The sequence below is a fragment of the Oncorhynchus mykiss genome, chromosome 3 (genome assembly GCF_013265735.2).
Source record: "Oncorhynchus mykiss isolate Arlee chromosome 3, USDA_OmykA_1.1, whole genome shotgun sequence".
NCBI lineage: Eukaryota > Metazoa > Chordata > Actinopteri > Salmoniformes > Salmonidae > Oncorhynchus > Oncorhynchus mykiss.
Window position 1 is genome coordinate 3,199,274 of NC_048567.1, and position 18,269 is coordinate 3,217,542.

Below are 18,269 nucleotides of genomic sequence, written 5' to 3' on the forward strand. Positions count from 1 at the left end.
CAATTTATTTTACAGTACAAGGGGAGGGTCATGTGAAAATATTTATAACTTTGGGAAGAGGGGTGCATTTCTTTCAATGACACCTTGAGTTGGACCAGTCCCCCCAAGTAAATTGTTGGGTTGGGTTTAGTTCATGCTGTTGAATTATTATGATAGACTTGTGCCACATTGAATAGAAGAAGTCATGGGATGTAATATCACATGCGTCCTGTTTGACTTTCAATAGCACTTATGGTTGAGGAAGAGAGAAAGTAATTACATTCACCATGCCTAAAACAATATGACTCGTCTTTATCTCGACTGAGCATCCCAAATGGCATCCTACCCCCTATATAGTGCACTACTTTTGACCAGATCCCTATGGGGGATAAAGGGAATAGGGTGCCATTGAGGACAGATCCCTAATAGTTGAGAAAGAGAGGAAGTAAGTTGTGTTTATTTACCATGAGTATAGCAAGATTTTATCTTGATAGATATGGCATTGCACCTTTAACAGAGGCAAACGTGATTCACTACACTCATAATGAAGCCCTAGATTGATCTGCCTCTTCAATTTCCAAAGGCTTCAAGAAAGAAGGGCAGTTTCATTATGAGTTCCACAGAATGTTGCTAGGCTATGCCTTGACTATTGGCCTACCTTGGATCCAAATTTCCTTGACCTTAAACCATGTTTTTTCCCGCTCTCTTCTCTTGGAGCGACCATGATGCCATGATCTTTTTAATTTGAAGAGTGGTGCTGATGTTGTCATCACTAAGAGCTTATTGAAAACATTTGTCAGGTTGTGCTGGTGTTTTTGCAGGTGACGGTAATGGTACAGCACATGCCTCGGCCTCTGGTTGGAGTGCACTGGAAGCAGGTAAATATAGGAGCCTTGTCCAACTGACTGGCTCCCCCTAGTGCAGTTTTCTGGGTTTGTCCAAGTCCCAGTGGCTTGTTGTTAATGTTATTACCGTCAGCAAGAGATGTCAAATAGCCAAGATGGTACAGCAGGCTGCTGAGGGGAGGACGGCTCATAACAATGGCTGGAACCAAAGGGAAACCAAGGATTTGATGTATTTGATACCATTCCACCTGTTCTGCTCCAGCCGTTACCACGAGCCCGTTCTTGTGACACCAACCTCCTGTGTAATCAAATCAATTTAAAAAATCTAATCAAATTTTTTTAGTCACATGCGCCAAATACAACAGGTGTATCATCTTACAGTGAAATGCTTACTTACGAGCCCCTAACCAACAGTGCAGTTTCAAAAAATATGGATAAGAATAAGAGATAAAAGTAACAAGTAATTAAAGAGGAGCAGTAAAAAATAACAACATATACAGGGGAATACCAGTACAGAGTCAATGTGGAGGCTATATACAGGGGGATACCAGTACAGAGTCAATGTGGAGGCTATATACAGGGGGATACCAGTACAGAGTCAATGTGGAGGCTATATACAGGGGGATACCGGTACAGAGTCAATGTGGAGGCTATATACAGGGGGATACCAGTACAGAGTCAATGTGGAGGCTATATACAGGGGGATACCAGTACAGGGTCAATGTGGAGGCTATATACAGGGGGATACCGGTACAGAGTCAATGTGGAGGCTATATACAGGGGGATACCAGTACAGAGTCAATGTGGAGGCTATATACAGGGGGATACCAGTACAGAGTCAATGTGGAGGCTATATACAGGGGGATACCAGTACAGAGTTAATGTGGAGGCTATATGCAGGGGGATACCAGTACAGAGTCAATGTGGAGGCTATATACAGGGGGATACCGGTACAGAGTCAATGTGGAGGCTATATACAGGGGGATACCAGTACAGAGTCAATGTGGAGGCTATATATACAGGGGGATACCAGTACAGAGTCAATGTGGAGGCTATATACAGGGGGATACCAGTACAGAGTCAATGTGGAGGGTATATACAGGGGGATACCAGTACAGAGTCAATGTGGAGGCTATATACAGGGGGATACCAGTACAGAGTCAATGTGGAGGCTATATACAGGGGGATACCAGTACAGGGTCAATGTGGAGGCTATATACAGGGGGATACCAGTACAGAGTCAATGTGGAGGCTATATACAGGGGGATACCGGTACAGAGTCAATGTGGAGGCTATATACAGGGGAATACCGGTACAGAGTCAATGTGCGGGGGCACCAGTTAGTTGAGGTAGTATGTACATGTAGGTAGAGTTAATTAAAGTGACTATGCATAGATGACAACAGGGAGTGGCAGTGGTGTGGAGAGGGTAGGGGGGGGGGGATGTGAATAGTCTGGGTATCCTTTTTGACTAGATGTTCAGGAGTCTTATGGCTTGGGGGTAGAAGCTGTTTAGAATCATCTTGGACCTAGATTTGGCGCTCCGGTACAGCTTGCCGTATGGTAGCAGAGAGAACAGTCTATGACTAAGGTGGCTGGAGTCTTTGACAATTTTTAGGGCCTTCCTCTGACACCGCCTGGTATAGAGGTCCTGGATGGCAGGAAGCTTGGCCACAGTGATGTACTGGGCCGTTCGCACTACCCTCTGTAGTGCCTTGCAGTCGGAGGCCGAGCAGTTGCCATACCAGGCGGTGATGCAACCAGTCAGGATGCTCCCAATGGTGCAGCTGTAGAACCTTTTGAGTATCTGAGGACTCATGCCAAATCTTTTCAGGCAAATTGGAGTGGGTCTAGGGTTTCTGGGATAATGGTGTTGATGTACTTCAAAGTACTTCAAAGTACTTCATGGCTACAGACGTGAGTGCTACGGGTCAGTAGTCATTTAGACAGGTTACCTTAGTGTTCTTGGGCACAGAGACTATGGTGGTCTGCTTAAAACATGTTGGTATTACAGACTCAGACAGGGAGAGGTTGAAAATGTCGGTGAATACACTTGCTGGTTGGTCAGCGCATGCTCGCAGTAATATGGCTAATATTGCTGTAATTGTTGGATAGAAAATAGAAATTGAATATAAAAACATAGATTTTGAGACGTATCCAGTACACATTGTCAAAGTATTTCAAGTCATGATGCATGACACAAAAACACATTACTTTCCTATGGCTATAACGTTGCAAAAGTTACAGAAAAGTGATATCTCACGTACCTCGTGATATCCAGTCAGTGATCTATCACATGGATCAAAATCATTCAACCTGCTGAACTGCTGTCAAAGTCACGCCCACACTGACTCGACGCACATGATTAGGGGTGTTAACCTGCAGTGGCGTAGTGCTAATCTAGCTACTGGATGCTAACAAGTCTCTCTCTTTATATTGAGGAAAAATACGATATCACAGTGGAAGACAGTTAGTCAGCCAAGTATCGGACAATATACATCGCATCTTCACTGAATTACTGCGCGTGAGGAGATTCATCCTTGCAATTGTGTGTAACGTTAGCTAGCCTGCTTGCTAGTTAGTTAACATCCAGCTAGCCTGTCAGACGGGCTGTTTGAAAGGTGGGGAGCCTACTTTGCTGCATTTGACGACGCTCATCATTCCACATGGTCGCTGCTGGTATAAGGTTAACAGTATGGATGTTGTCAATATACTAGAATTGAATACGTGAAATGTCATCGACCCACATTGTCTATTGCTACAGGTGACCGCTAGCGAGCTCTGTTACAGAGCTTGCCCTTCTGTCTCAGTCGAAACAGAGCTAGCTTGTTGTCACCTGTAGCAATAGACAAAATAGGTCGACGACACTTCATGTATCCAAATTCAATTATAGCATATTGACAACAACCATACTATTAACCACTTACCAGCGCAGAACATGTGGAATAGCTAACTTAGCCACAGTAATATCCCAACCAAGAAAAACAAGTCTTGGTCTGACAAGGAAGTGCTGCACTTCTCTCTGACTGTTTTCAGGTTCAGGCTCGTTATGATTTGACAGCTAGTTAACAGTTGATTTACTTTGTCATGCACTGCAACGGTGTGTTGCAACTCAGTTTGTTTGTATCCAGCATAGGACATGTCATGTGGCTGTTTGCACTAGTCTTAAAGTTGCCACACAAAGTGACGCCACTGAGCTAGTCATGATGTTACTGAACATCATCGCCAGTGAGAATATAATGCACCGTTTTAAGCACATGAATAATAATCACATTGTGTTGGTGTTCTCTCCATTCGCCCGACTTTTACCATAGGCTACATTCTTTGACATGTCAAACATGCATGTTTTCTCTCTTTGCAGTGTGGTGAAACCAGATGAACAAGTTTGAACCCTTTCTGACCACCAAATGAAATCCTAAATATCTCCAGTCCCAGCCTTCAGACAGGCACAATGGAGGAGTCAGATGTGGAGCGTGAGTGACCTCTATTCATAGTTGTGTGCTTATGCCATTACCTCTTTTGATATTGGCTATCCCTTGCATGCTGTTTGGTGGTATGAATAGACCCCAGGTCTCTCATTTGTGTCTCACTCTTCCACATCTATTCTGTATTCTCTCACTCCTCCTCCATGTCTTCTCTCCCCGTCAGAGGTGACCCTGGCCCTGCTGGATTCAGCCAATGACAAGGACCCAGTGGTCAGGGAGCAGGTCAGGAAGTCCATACTGACCCTGGGGAAGCAGCAGCCTAACAAGGTCCTGTCCATGTGCCAGGACTACCTGGTCAAGCACCCCAAGGTCAGACACCACCACTACTACTGCCACTTACTGTTGATTAGAGAGACTGGAACACTATAATAGAACGTCCCCAGTCTCATTAGCAATTTATGCTGAACTTGATGTGGCTCATGTTTGTAGGCTATCTGTGTCTGTATTTGTGTTGAGGTAGTTGGTGCTCAATGCTGGCCTAAGTAAACATTGCTCTATGTTAACAATATTAATATCATCTTTTTACTACCAAGACAATTGTAATACAAGCCTGATGTTTAAAACCTACTGTGGCAATCATATGTTTCCATTGTACCTGAATAACAGCATAGATTTCTAGTTCTGTTTTTGAGGTGTCATTCCTCCTAATTTCAGCCATTTATCTGTCCTGTCAACATCCTTGATGTAACTTTCACTCTCAAAACATGGGAAGTGGAGGTGTGATGGTGATAGGGTTCTTAGATATGAGAAGGCTACTGTACTGTGTGACCATAGTCCTCTGATGCAAGTGCAATTTCAGACAGCACCAATGCTGCTCTGTGCTGCAGATTTCCTTACAATGCTGGAGAGATAAGGTTTTAGAGTTGTATTAGTCGTTTGCATGGGATACACATGGTATACATCGTCCAATGAAATGCTCACTTGCAGGTTCCTTCTCGACAGTGCAACAACAATATGAAATAACTAAAGATTGCATTAGGATGTGATATGTTCTGACATGAAGCAATAACACACATCCTTCCAGAAGCTGGAGACCTTATCATCACTTCTCTGTTGACTGGGACTCTGCATGTGCTGCACCAATGATATGAATACAAAAGAGATGATGACATGTACTGTATGGGAGAGACTTTTCATACAGGCCACTGTGTTGACATTAATGCATGTAGACTTAAGGCCTGTGTTTTGAAGTGAATTACAATGTAAACTTATATTCCTGCAGCTTATCGTTGGACACAGAGTTGTCATACTGCAGACCATTGAGCTGATTGTGAAGACCAAGATAGACGATATCAGTTACCTGAAAATCAAAAGCATAATTTCTTTGGCCTCCGATGAAATGACCCGATCAAAGGTTAGATTGTTTCTGATGATTGTTATTAGGTCTCATCTGAAATACAAAGTTGGTCTTTCAATTTCTATGCTTTTAGCCTGATATTACATGTACTCTAGTTATTCATCTGAGAATGTACTTGATTTATCAGTGGTTATACTTTGTTCTAACATTGAGGCCATTGCATCAATCTGAACACATGGATAGTATCTGTTAGTTTTTGTATTTACATGAAAACAATGGCCCAGGGTTTGATTCAACAGCTCAGTTTTCATGTTTTTACAGGATGTTGTACCTGATTGGCAACAGGCAGCCAGCAATATTCTGGTTGCTGTGGGAAACAAGTACATCAATGACATCATGGAGGAAATCCTCAGCAAGTTCCAGCCAGGGATCCTGCCTCATTTTTTTGTGGTCCAAACATTAGCAAGCCTCTCTGAATCCAACGGTAGGCAAACACAAGACACAACGGTGTCAAGCACACTGTATAGAGCTGTCTAAATACTGAGGCTGCTGACATGTATCCCGTCTGTCCTGTCACCTAGCTTCCGAGAAGCAGTTTTGTCTTCTTACAAAGACTATCCCCCTCAGTGTGTTCAAATTGCTTAGAGATCTCTTGGCATTGTAATAGAGGTAGAGTCTAACGTCTAATCTTACTTTTGTTGACAGTTTATGGTATGGTGCCGTTTCTCAATGCCATCTTGGGCACCATGCTCCCAATGCTGGGCATGGCCAAGCAGGACAACATGAAGTGGGTGTTCTCCTCTGGTAGGACTAGATGCACTATGTCCAACATACTGTAGCATTATATTTGATTATTATTATTGTACATGGTTAAACATGTATTACCAGACCCAGTTTATAGACCTTCCCTCCTTCTCCCAGCTCTGTCCCACTTCAGTGAGAGTATCCTGGAGTACCTAGCCAACCTGGACAAAGCTCCCGACCCGACGGTGAGAAAGGACACGTTCTCCAGCGAGATCTACGCAGCCTACGACATCCTCTACTGCAGCTGGCTCCAGAGCAGGGAATCCAAGGTACACCACATTACATTAAGAGGAGCAGGAAACCAATTTATTTCTCCTAATTACATTTGTCTCAATGGTCCCTCTGTTGTAGGGATGTCTTGATGAACGCAACCCCCTAGACTGTGTGCTGGTATTTATAGGGAAGGGAGGAGAGAGGTCCACAGTCACAGCCAGGACTGATATCAGATGAATAAAGACATTTAGGAGAGTTTCCTGGACATATTTGCCTGGTTAATTCTCAGCAAGGTTATGCAGAAATGTTTTCCTGTGGTTTCTGAGTAGAGGACATAATCACAGTGCAGGTTGGTCTAGGCTTGTGGGCTAACAAATAGTCCCTTATCTGTAATCTGGTCATAAACTCTGTATTCCTCCATTTTGGTTATGACATGATTAGCCACAGAGTAACTGCAGCATAACTGCTGCTCTCTTTATGTTTGAGAGTGCCAGAAGTAACATGACTCCCCGTCTCTGAGTTGGTAAACAGATTTCTGCTTCAGTTAGATGTGGACTCAGTTGATTCAATCTTTTTCCAGTGATTGTATGTGTCCCAAATGGCATTGTATTCCCTAAATCACGTGTCAAACTAATTCCATGGAGCGCCGAGTGTCTGCTGCTTTTCACTCCTCCCTTGTACTTAATTGATGAATTAAGGTCACTAATTAGTAAACAACTCCTTACCTGGCTGTGTCTAGGTCTTGAGAGGAAAAAACAAAAACCTACAGACACTAGGCCCTCCGTGGAAAGAGTTTAACACCCCTGCCCTATAGTGTGCACTACTTCTGACCAGAACCCTTAGGGTTGATAGGGTTCTGGTCAAACCTGATGCTGCTGTATCTGGTCAAAAATAGTACACGGTAGAGATTAGGGTGCCATTTGGGACACAGTGTGGTGTTTCTCTCTCTCCCTGGCTGGGGCTGTAGCTACGACTAACTGTGGTGTTTCCCTCCCTGGCTGGGGCTGTAGCTACGACTAACTGTGGTGTGTGTCTCTCTCTCTCTCTGGCTGGGGCTGTAGCTACGACTAACTGTGGTGTTTCTCTCTCTCTCTCTCTCTGGCTGGGGCTGTAGCTACGACTAACTGTGGTGTTTCTCTCTCGCTCTCTCTGGCTGGGGCTGTAGCTACGACTAACTGTGGTGTTTCTCTCTCTCTCTCTCCCTGGCTGGGGCTGTAGCTACGACTAACTGTGGTGTTTCTCTCTCTCTCTCTCGCTCCCTGGCTGGGGCTGTAGCTATGACTAACTGTGGTGTTTCTCTCTCTCTCTCCCTGGCTAGGGCTGTAACTACGACTAACTGTGGTGTTTCTCTCTCTCTCTCTCCCTGGCTGGGGCTGTAGCTACGACTAACTGTGGTGTTTCTCTCGCTCTCCCTGGCTGGGGCTGTAGCTACGACTAACTGTGGTGTTTCTCTCTCTCTCTCTCCCTGGCTGGGGCTGTACCTACGACTAACTGTGGTGTTTCTCTCTCTCTCTCTCCCTGGGGGCCGTAGCTACGACTGACGGTGGCAGAAGCAGTGGGATCCATGAGTCACCTGATTGCCCATGATAAACTGGAGGAGCAGCTTCCCAAACTCATTCCCACAATCCTCTCCCTGTACAAGAAGAACACGGAGCATTACGTCATCAGTAAGGTAGGTCGGCCTCTAATGACCGCTGCTGGTGTTCTATACAGGGAATGAAGTGCTGTATGTGAGGCACCCAGAGAGTTCAGCAGTTTGCCTGGTCCAGATCTGTGTGTGTAATAGTTAACTCTGCTGACCTGCCAGTGTCCTGTCAAACAGGTAGGGCCCCCGGGAGGTAGGGCTCCCCCAGGAGGTATGCTTGTCATGTTCTCACGCCAAGACGTCTGGTTGTCTGGGCATGACAGTGGTAGTTAGCTGTGGAGTTGACTGAAGCACATACCGATTCAGACCAGGCTACTCTGCAGTCTGACACTCTGGTATTTATGTTGATTGGGACTTGCATTTCTTCTTTAATGGAGTCCTACTCTCCCAGTCATTCATCAGTCCTGTATCAGTATTTTAGTCTACATAGTTTCCCAACACTGTCTGCTCTGCTCACTAATCAGCTCATGTTGTTTTCACCTCCCCTGCAGAGCCTGTGTCAAGTTCTGGATGCTTCTGTGAACATGGGCAGCAGAGTTCTGGAGACGCAGATCGACAGCCTGCTCACTACTCTAAACCAGCAGGTACGGCAAAGTGACCGTCCCCTGATGGCACCAGTACAATGCAATGTTGAGGGAGCTAGCATGCAAGCCTTTCACTGCACCTTTTACACATGCTGCACACTGTTGATATAACTAATAACATTTGATTTGAAAGGACTTCCTTGAACACACACAGCTTCTGGTCACTCCGCCTGGGCTGTTTGCACAATGTCAATAAGATGTTTTTCTGTATTTAGCATAGCTAATGATACTAGACACTGACTATAAGGTTTCTCTATAACAGGATACATAATAAATCACTTCCTGTTGTAGTCACATGGTTTGTGACTCACCCCATGTGCCTTTGAAATTTCAAATTGGTTTGATTGCACTTAGGTCAACATCAATTAGACTGAATCAAGAACAAACTTCCTTTTCAATATGGATTGGTTGATTTGTATGAATAATGGTTCATGTACAGTAATTCTCATTTTGCTCCCCCTCCAGGTTTGTGCACCTGTTGACTACAGCAACCCACTGACGGTGAAAAATCACAACGAGGTATTGAGATGCTTCAGCATTCTAGGTTGGTTTTCTGTTCTTCAATAATCTGTGTGTGTTCTCTGGGTTTATTGGATTGAGAGGTCAGGGTTGTAGTCATTTAAGTGAATGTTACAGATAGAAATGCGTTGAATAGAATTGACACGATTCCTTATTCTACATGACAATCACAACTGTTCTACCCAATCTATTTCTACTGGAATGTTCTAAAACAGGCCCCTTGACCTGGTCTTTGTTAGACCAGTCAGTGGGCCACTGTGTGGAGTTGTAATCCAGGAGTCATTTGCTTCCTGTTGGGGAGGGAGGGATTTAAGCAACAGTCCCCCTGCCACACAGACACAATGCTGCTGCAGCAATATTCCACATGTCTGTCTTCACTGCTCTTCCAACTTATGGAGTTTGGCTTGAATACCTTTTGGCTGCAACGTGTAGAAGGATTTTATGAGGGGCTGGTCATCATAGTTTGGACTGTGAGCATTCTGTGTGCTTGCATCTAGAGATTACTGTCTGGGCCTATATATATTATTTTAGTGTTCCCTTTATTTTTTTGAGGTGTGTATGTATGTGTGTATATATATATAGATAGATAGATAGATAGATAGATAGATAGATATATATAGCTATATATATAGATATAGCTATATATATATATATATATATATATATATATATAGATATATATAGCTATATATATATATATATATAGCTATATATATATATATATATATATATATATATATATAGCTATATATAGCTATATATATATAGCTATATATATAGCTATATATATATATATAGCTATATATATAGCTATATATATATATATATATATATATATATAGATATAGCTATATATATATATATATATATATATATATATATATATATATATATATATATATATATATATATATATATATATATATATATATATATATATATAGCTAGCTAGATAGCTAGCTCAAAAAAATAAAGGGAACACTAAAATAAAACATCCTAGATCTGAATGAATGAAATATTCTTATTAAATACTTTTTTCTTTACATAGTTGAATGTGCTGACAACAAAATCACACATTATCAATGGAAATCAAATGTATCAACCCATGGAGGTCTGGATTTGGAGTCACACTCAACATTAAAGTGGAAAACCACACTACAGGTTGATCCAATTTTGATGTAATGTCCTTAAAACAAGTCAAAATGAGGCTCAGTAGTGTGTGTGTGTGGCCTCCACGTGCCTGTATGACCTCCCTACAACGCCTGGACATGCCCTACAACTCCTGGACAGTCTGTGGTGCAACGTGGCGTTGGTGGATGGAGCGAGACATGATGTCCCAGATGTGCTCAATTGGATTCAGGTCTGGGGAACGGGCGGGCCAGTCCATAGCATCAATGCCTTCCTCTTGCAGGAACTGCTGATACACTCCAGCCAAATGAGGTCTAGCATTGTCTTGCATTAGGAGAAACCCAGGGCCAACCGCACCAGCATATGGTCTCACAAGGGGTCTGTGGATCTCATCTCGGTACCTAATGGCAGTCAGGCTACCTCTGGCGAGCACATGGAGGGCTGTGCGGCCCCCCAAAGAAATGCCACCCCACACCATGACTGACTCACCGCCAAACCGGTCATGCTGGAGGATGTTGCAGGCAGCAGAACGTTCTCCACGGCGTCTCCAGACTGTCACGTCTGTCACATGAAAGCAGGTTCACACTGAGCACATCTGTGAAGAGCACAGGGCGCCAGTGGCGAATTTGCCAATCTTGGTGTTCTCTGGCAAATGCTAAACGTCCTGCACGGTGTTGGGTTGTAAGCACAACCCCCACCTGTGGACGTCGGGCCCTCATACCACCCTCGTGGAGTCTGTTTCTGACCGTTTGAGCAGACACATGCACATTTGTGGCCTGCTGGAGGTCATTTTGCAGGGCTCTGGCAGTGCTCCTCCTTGCACAAAGGCAGAGGTAGCGGTCCTGCTGATGGGTTGTTGCCCTCCTACGGCCTCCTCCACGTCTCCTGATGTACTGGCCTGTCTCCTGGTAGAGCCTCCATGCTCTGGACACTACGCTGACAGACACAGCAAACCTTCTTGCCACAGCTCGCATTGACGTGCCATCCTGGATGAGCTGCACTACCTGAGCCAATTGTGTGGGTTGTAGACTCCGTCTCATGCTACCACTAGAGTGAAAGCACCGCCAGCATTCAAAAGTGACCAAAACATCAGCCAGGAAGCATATGAACTGAGAAGTGGTCTGTGGTTTTCACCTGCAGAACCACTCCTTTATTGGGGGTGTCTTGCTAATTGCCTATAATTTCCACCTGTCTATTCCATTTGCACAACAGCATGTGAAATGTATTGTCAATCAGTGTTGCTTCCTAAGTGGACAGTTTGATTACACAGAAGTGTGATTGACTTGGAGTTCCTTTATTTTTTTGAGCAGTGTTTATATATTTTCAGATCTGGGTAATTTCCTTCACATTGTGAAAATGATCATGGAATTGTAGAATATCAGTATTAATTGGTTCTGTTACCTACATGGTACTGTACTAGGACGATATACCATATTCAGAGTTCCAGACTGTTTTCCCTCTTCAACTAATACAGGACAGGACTCCTTGTGTCTCAAGAGGTACCCTACTCTCTATATAGTGCTCTACTTCTGACCAGAACCCTATAGGCCCTGGTCAACAGTAGTGCACTATAAAGGGAATAGGGTGCCATTGTGAATAAGGTCTTTGTTATTCTAGAACACGGAGCTGCTGCAGAGAAACTACATGATGGACACCATGTCCTCCTGTAATGAGATAATCCATGATTTAGATCTTAGATGGTGTGACTTCACTCAGAGGTAAATGTGTTTAAACTTTAAACAGTGGTCTGACTCTGTGCCATACGCTTCCTTCCTTCCTAGCCAACACCTTCCCAGACCGGCTGGTCATGTTTGTGCTTCAGAAACTGGAGAACAGTAATGAGAGAATCCGCATGGGCTCCCTGGCTGTGCTCCGACACCTCATCAACTCCTCCAGTAAGACTGCTAGTTAGTCTGGCTCGGGCCTGTCTGCACAGGACAGGAGGCACTTACTGCAGTGTATATATAGACACTACTACAAACTAATACAGTAAATATATATAGGCGCTACTACTAACAGTAGTGTATGCCTATAGTCACTACTCACTACTACAGTATACATATAGACACTACTACTAATTTACTACAATATATACAGTACCAGTCAAAAGTTTGAACACCTACTCATTCAAGGGTTTTTCTTTATTTTACGATTTTCTACATTGTAGAATAATAGTGAAGATATCAAAACTATGAAATAACACATATGGAATCATATAGTGACCAAAAAAAGTGTTAAACAAATCAAAATATAGTTTACATTTTAGATTCTTCAAAGTAGCCACCCTTTGCCTTGATAACAGCTTTGCACACTCTTGGCATTCTCTCAACCAGCTTCACCTGGAATGCTTTTCCAACAGTCTTGAAGGAGTTCCCACATATGCTGTACACTTGTTGGCTGCTTTTCCTTCCTAAAAGGCACCTAAAGATTCATAGACCATGATAAACAAGATTCTCTTGTCTGATAAAAGCAAGGTTGAACTCTTAGGCCTGAATGCCAAGTGTCACATCTGGAGGAAACCTGGCACCATCCCTATGGTGAAGCATGGTGGTGGCAGCATCAGGCTGTGTGGGTGTTTTTCAGCAGCAGGGACTGGGAGACTAGTCAGAATTGAGGCAAAGATGAATGGAGCAAAGTACAGAGAGATCCTTGATGAAAACCTGCTCCAGAGCTCTCAGGACCTCAGACTGGGGCGAAGGTTCACCTTCCAATAGGACAATGACCCTAAGCACACAGCCAAGACAACGCAGGGGTGGCTAAGGGACAAGTCTCTGAATGTCCTTGAGTGGCCCAGCCATAGTCCGGACTTGAACCTGATCGAACATCTCTTGAGAGATAGCTGTGCAGCAACGCACCCCATCCAACCTGACAGAGCTTGAGAGTATCTGTAGAGAAGAATGGGAGAAAGTTCCCAAATACAGCTGTGTGCCAAGCTTGCTGCGTTAGACCCAAGAAGACTCGAGGCTGTAATCGCTGCCAAAGGTGCTTTAACAAAGTACCGAGTAAAGGGTTTGAATACTTATGTAAATGTAATATTTATGTTTTTCTATTTTGATAAATTAGCAAAAATGTCTTAACCTGTTTTTGCTTTGTCATTATGAGGTATTGTGTGTAGATTGAGGGGGAAAACAAACTTTAATACATTTTAGGATAGGGCTGTAACATAACAAAAAATATCCCAAGCCACTGTACATGGTGTGCTTCACATAATGACATCAGTTGGATTTTTTTTAGCAGTTATCTCATATCCTAACCGTCCACATCTTCACCACTTTTAAATTTTTTCACCACACGTCATTTGCAGGGGACACGGGTGTCTTGGGTTCTGTTCTTTGTGCATCTGTCTCCTCCCTGGGAGTTGTTTGCAATTTGCCTTGTGCAAAGGCTCATGGGGAATCTGCTGCTGCCTTGACTCTCCTATGTCTCTCAGGTAGCCCATATGCCAAAATCGTGATGAAGTCTCTCCTGGGCATGGTGTTGGCCATGCACTTCTTGAACAACACGTGTGTGTGTGTTGACAGCAGCCAAGTCAAGCATGTTGTAAAACACAGCAACAGGCCAGCAGCGGGTGCCTCCTTTCAGAGTGCAGCTGTGCCATCTGATCAAAAACATCCACACCAATTTATGGTGTAAAACCATTCAAATAATGATATGCCCTCTTAAAACTGGTTCTAACTCCACTTCTGTTTGTGATATTAAGATTCTAACAACCCGTGTCTTTTTATGTAGACTTATTTCAGGCAGGTCAAGAACGGAGGGGGGGGGGGGGGGGGGGCATGACTTAAATGGCAGAGTAATAAAATAAATTCACGAACAGTCAAAATGACTACCTTAGCAGTTAGTGTTATTTGACCCTGTTCTCTGGATTTGAAAGCATCACTGGTACTTACAAAGGACTTGTTTTGATATGAAATGACCTCATGATGTTACTCAAGGCTTTCTGTCTGTGATCTAGCATCCATTATGGAGTCGAAGAAGCTTCTCATCCTGGCCAGCATCAGACAACCACTGGCTGACCACAGCAATAAGGTAACCTCATGCCGTGTAAATATTAAACTGTTACAATTTGGCATCGTTTTCTCTCCTAAAAGGCATAGAAAATAAAAATGAACACAGTTTCAATGACCCATATCCATGTGCTGTAGAAAACACATTTTCCATTGGGAAACATGTCATACTTTATGGGCCAATTTCCCAGACATGGATTAAATCTGGTCCTGGTTTGAAAATCACTTTCAATAGACTATAACATGTCTTTTAGTACAAACATATGCTTAATCAGGAAACCGGCGCTACATTTTTATTCTTGTTGTGTTGTATTAGTGTTTTGCTTGACCTCTGACCTCTGTCTATCGTTGCCCCCTGCAGGTGAAGAAGAGGGTTGTCCAGGTGATCAGTGCCATGGCTCACCATGGTTACCTGGAGCTGGAGGGAGGAGATCTGCTGGTCAAGTTTATCATCCAACACTGTGCTCTCCCCGACACCTACTATGTACGTTTGTCATATCTACAATCCCTTTTGGTCTTAAGACATTATCCTTGGCGAGGGATTAGCATGACATTGTAGATGGTGGTTCAGTTAAAACTACTCTCTGACTTGTATATGGTGGTCCGTGTGTTTCTAAAGAACTGTGTGTGGGTTTGGTCTGTTGCAGCGTCCAGGCCAGCGCCCCAGTGACCCAGAGGAAGTAACCAATGAGGCGCTGCGGAGCATGTGTGACAACACACTTCACCTCTTCACTACGACCGTGGGACGCCTGACTGACGTGAGTCTACTGCATGGAGATAAGAGTTCTCTCTCGGCAGGCAGGCAATCCATCACCTGTTTTCTTCTCTCACATTAACATTATGTATCTGATCAGCCTGTTTATGCACAAACATATTTTGTCGTTCATGAAATCATTTCAGGTATAGAGGCAGTGAGCATTTTAATGTTTGTTCCTGCTGGAAAAACGGCTTTCGAATACATCGAAGCCAAGTCACACTTAACACCAAACATAATACCGTTTTATGAGAAGAGGCTGAGGGTGGAATTGCTATAATATGGAGTTTTGTGTAAAGAAGCTCAGTCAGATATTTTCCTATCATCAGATGTCTTGAGGGGAAAACCAGCTCACATCCAAAGACGGCATCACCCTGTCTGTTTTTTACAGCCAATCACTCTGCTCTTAGTTACTTGTTCCTTTGCAGTTCCCAACATCAACACTCTCTGAGATGATATGTCTCTTGTATTACTTCCCACTGGAAGCTACGAGACAAGGCATTGACAGAGACTGAAGAGAACAATGATTTACCATGCCTTCATGGCATTAAATCTCTGCAGATTTGGGTTCAAATCATACATTACATATTTTGTTTGATTTATAGCTCTGGGTTTGATTTAGCATGCCTAGGAGCTCTGGGTTTGAACTTTTGTGACTATTCTATTGGTTCAATTGCACCAGGCGAACTCAATGTTGTGATATTACTGTACATCTGTGGCAGGTGCTCTTTTGCATGCTGTACTACCTGACTGTCTGTCTGTCTTCAGGTGCTGTGGTCCATGTTGTACTACCTGACAGTGATCCCTCTGTCTGTCTGTCTTCAGGTCCTGTGGCCCATGCTGCTGTACTACCTGACCCCAGGTCAGTACTCCAACGCCACCGCACCGCTCTGTAAGAGCCTCACGCTGCTGGGAACCAAGAAGAGAGCCTCCCAGGAGCCCAACTTCAACATCGACTTCAACGAGCATGGTAGGTGTCTTTTAGGAGAAGGAGCTCCATTTACTAGGTGTGCAACAGAAATGTATTTTTTTCTATCCCTTCCTCCCTGGTAGACATTTACAGTAGGTTCATACACAGTACATTACATTCATATTAACAAGGCATTATGATGTCATCACCATCATCTGAGCTGGGGAGGTCTTTTCCTCCCTCCCTTTCCCACTCAGTCAGTCTGGCGTTTCCGTATTGGGATTCGGCACACAGTCCCTTTAATGTAAACGAGATGGTCGCAGCCCGGGCCCACTCCTCGTCAGCACTTCTTTGGGATTGGGAATGTTTTAGTTTTCTTCGTTGAAACTGTATTTTATACAGCCATTTTGTTCTCATTAAAGGGCTGTTGGTCGGTTCTTAGAGGCCAGACAGACCAGAGTGTCTGGTTCTGATTAGCTGAATGAGAAGCCACATTTATCACTAAATAAAGCACTAGCGTCAGCTGGGTCCTGAACTGTAAGGTCATTGTTTCAATGATTAAGCTGAACTCTTTGTGGGGAGAAGTATGAGCCTGGCCAGTTAATCATTCAGTCATTCATTATAATGCTTAGTCTGCTATCAACCTTGTTTATTCTCATCTGTTTCTTCTTTCTAATTCAGTTAATCTTCCCTCTCCACATATACTGATGGTGCGGCTCTTGGTGAGTATGAAACCCTAATGACAGGCCACTTGAATGCTCCTGGATTTCAGTTTGCTATGTGGGTGTTATAAAACGTGAACTTGATTTAAAACCCCCATGAAATATGATCAATGTCTCCAGTAATAGCTAGGCTATGTCTTACCTGTAAGTTGGGATGTGTGTGTCTCAGGTGAATGGTTCGTTCCCGTTCCGGAGTCGTGGCCATGGTGCACCGTCTCTGTCTCTACTGAACGTTATAAGTCCTAATATCCACCCCAACGCTGAGACACTCTGGGAGAAGGAGATCCCTGCTCTCCTCAGCTACCTGGAAGGTAAAGGACCTCAACTCAATGACCCCGGAGTCTTATAACCTGTAGCGAGCTATGTCTGTTTGTCAAATGGCACCCTATTCCCTATGTAGTGCCTATGGACCCTGGTCAAAAGTTGTGCACTGAATAGGGTGCTATTTGGGGCTCATAATATCTCTCTCTCTCCAAAGCAGAAATAACCCTGAGGGACTTGTATTGCTGCTGCAGTATTGACAGTTTAGGAGGCTGTTTCAACCTCATTTTAATGTGACTGGTTTAAAATAGTTGTTCCTCCATGGATTCTACTGAGAACGGACATAAAAAAAGACGCATGCTTCTACCACAACAGCTGCAGTTAAGGGATGTTATAAGTGATTCACAATTTTAAAGGCAATATTTTATGGGCTATATATATTTTTTTTGAGAACTTTTATTTTTTTTAGCTGTGGGCCATTTTCATCTTTCCATCATAAAAATACATAGCTTGGATTGAAGTAGAGCATAGGGTATTAAAACGCATCTTAAATCATTTTAGCTCTTTGGTCGGTTTTGGAACGTGTACAGAATATTCTGCTGCTGCTCTATTATTTATTTATTTTTTGTTTTTGTCTGGGAGGAAGTCCGGCGAGCGAGGTCTGAGTAGTATGGTCTATTCTTCTTTACAGAGTCTACCCCAGAAACACTAGACAACAAGAAATGGGAAGAGAGTCTATTACAGGTATGCCCATCTTTATCTAACATCCTCTTTGTCTGTCCCCACAACACTGTCACTATGGTGATCTTTATCTAACATCCTCTTTGACCAGGGTCAACAGTATTTCACTACATAGGGAATAGGGTGCCATTTGGGATGCATGCACTGTCTGACACACAGTGTTGGATAAGAAGTGTTTTCTGTTTCAAAGGGATTTGATATACAGCATTATTTGTTTGGACATATACAGTTCCTAGCCAAGTCCCTGGTGGCCATAGCTGATGACAAGTGGAGCTGTCAGCTGGCTCTAGAGGCCACACGTTACCTGTCCACCTATAACCAGTCCCTGGAAGAGAAGGTTAGTGAACAACCTCATCCTAACCTCTCTTCAACCATG

The 18,269-nt window shown here is 43.6% G+C and overlaps 1 protein-coding gene across 4 annotated transcripts in view; it reads left to right on the forward strand.

Moving 5' to 3' along the window:
* Window positions 1-3,150: 3,150 nt before the first annotated feature.
* The window catches only part of LOC110506857 (maestro heat-like repeat-containing protein family member 1), a 39,788-nt gene continuing 24,669 nt past the window's right edge, over window positions 3,151-18,269 (forward strand). Inside the window, exons 1-19 of one of the 4 annotated variants that reach the window (XM_036965894.1) lie at window positions 3,151-3,444; window positions 4,185-4,296; window positions 4,472-4,617; window positions 5,531-5,662; window positions 5,927-6,089; window positions 6,311-6,409; window positions 6,527-6,678; window positions 8,154-8,294; window positions 8,759-8,851; window positions 9,317-9,395; window positions 12,280-12,393; window positions 14,454-14,527; window positions 14,867-14,989; window positions 15,153-15,263; window positions 16,085-16,229; window positions 16,851-16,891; window positions 17,061-17,202; window positions 17,844-17,896; window positions 18,123-18,230. In XM_036965894.1, the coding sequence (XP_036821789.1) occupies window positions 4,275-4,296; window positions 4,472-4,617; window positions 5,531-5,662; window positions 5,927-6,089; window positions 6,311-6,409; window positions 6,527-6,678; window positions 8,154-8,294; window positions 8,759-8,851; window positions 9,317-9,395; window positions 12,280-12,393; window positions 14,454-14,527; window positions 14,867-14,989; window positions 15,153-15,263; window positions 16,085-16,229; window positions 16,851-16,891; window positions 17,061-17,202; window positions 17,844-17,896; window positions 18,123-18,230 (1,938 nt within the window). In that variant the 5' untranslated portion in view covers window positions 3,151-3,444; window positions 4,185-4,274. Of the gene's footprint in view, window positions 3,503-4,184; window positions 4,297-4,471; window positions 4,618-5,530; window positions 5,663-5,926; window positions 6,090-6,310; window positions 6,410-6,526; window positions 6,679-8,153; window positions 8,295-8,758; window positions 8,852-9,316; window positions 9,396-12,279; window positions 12,394-14,453; window positions 14,528-14,866; window positions 14,990-15,152; window positions 15,264-16,084; window positions 16,230-16,850; window positions 16,892-17,060; window positions 17,203-17,843; window positions 17,897-18,122; window positions 18,231-18,269 lie in introns of all 4 variants that reach the window. The other 3 variants (XM_036965891.1, XM_036965882.1, XM_036965885.1) reach the window with 3 other exon arrangements.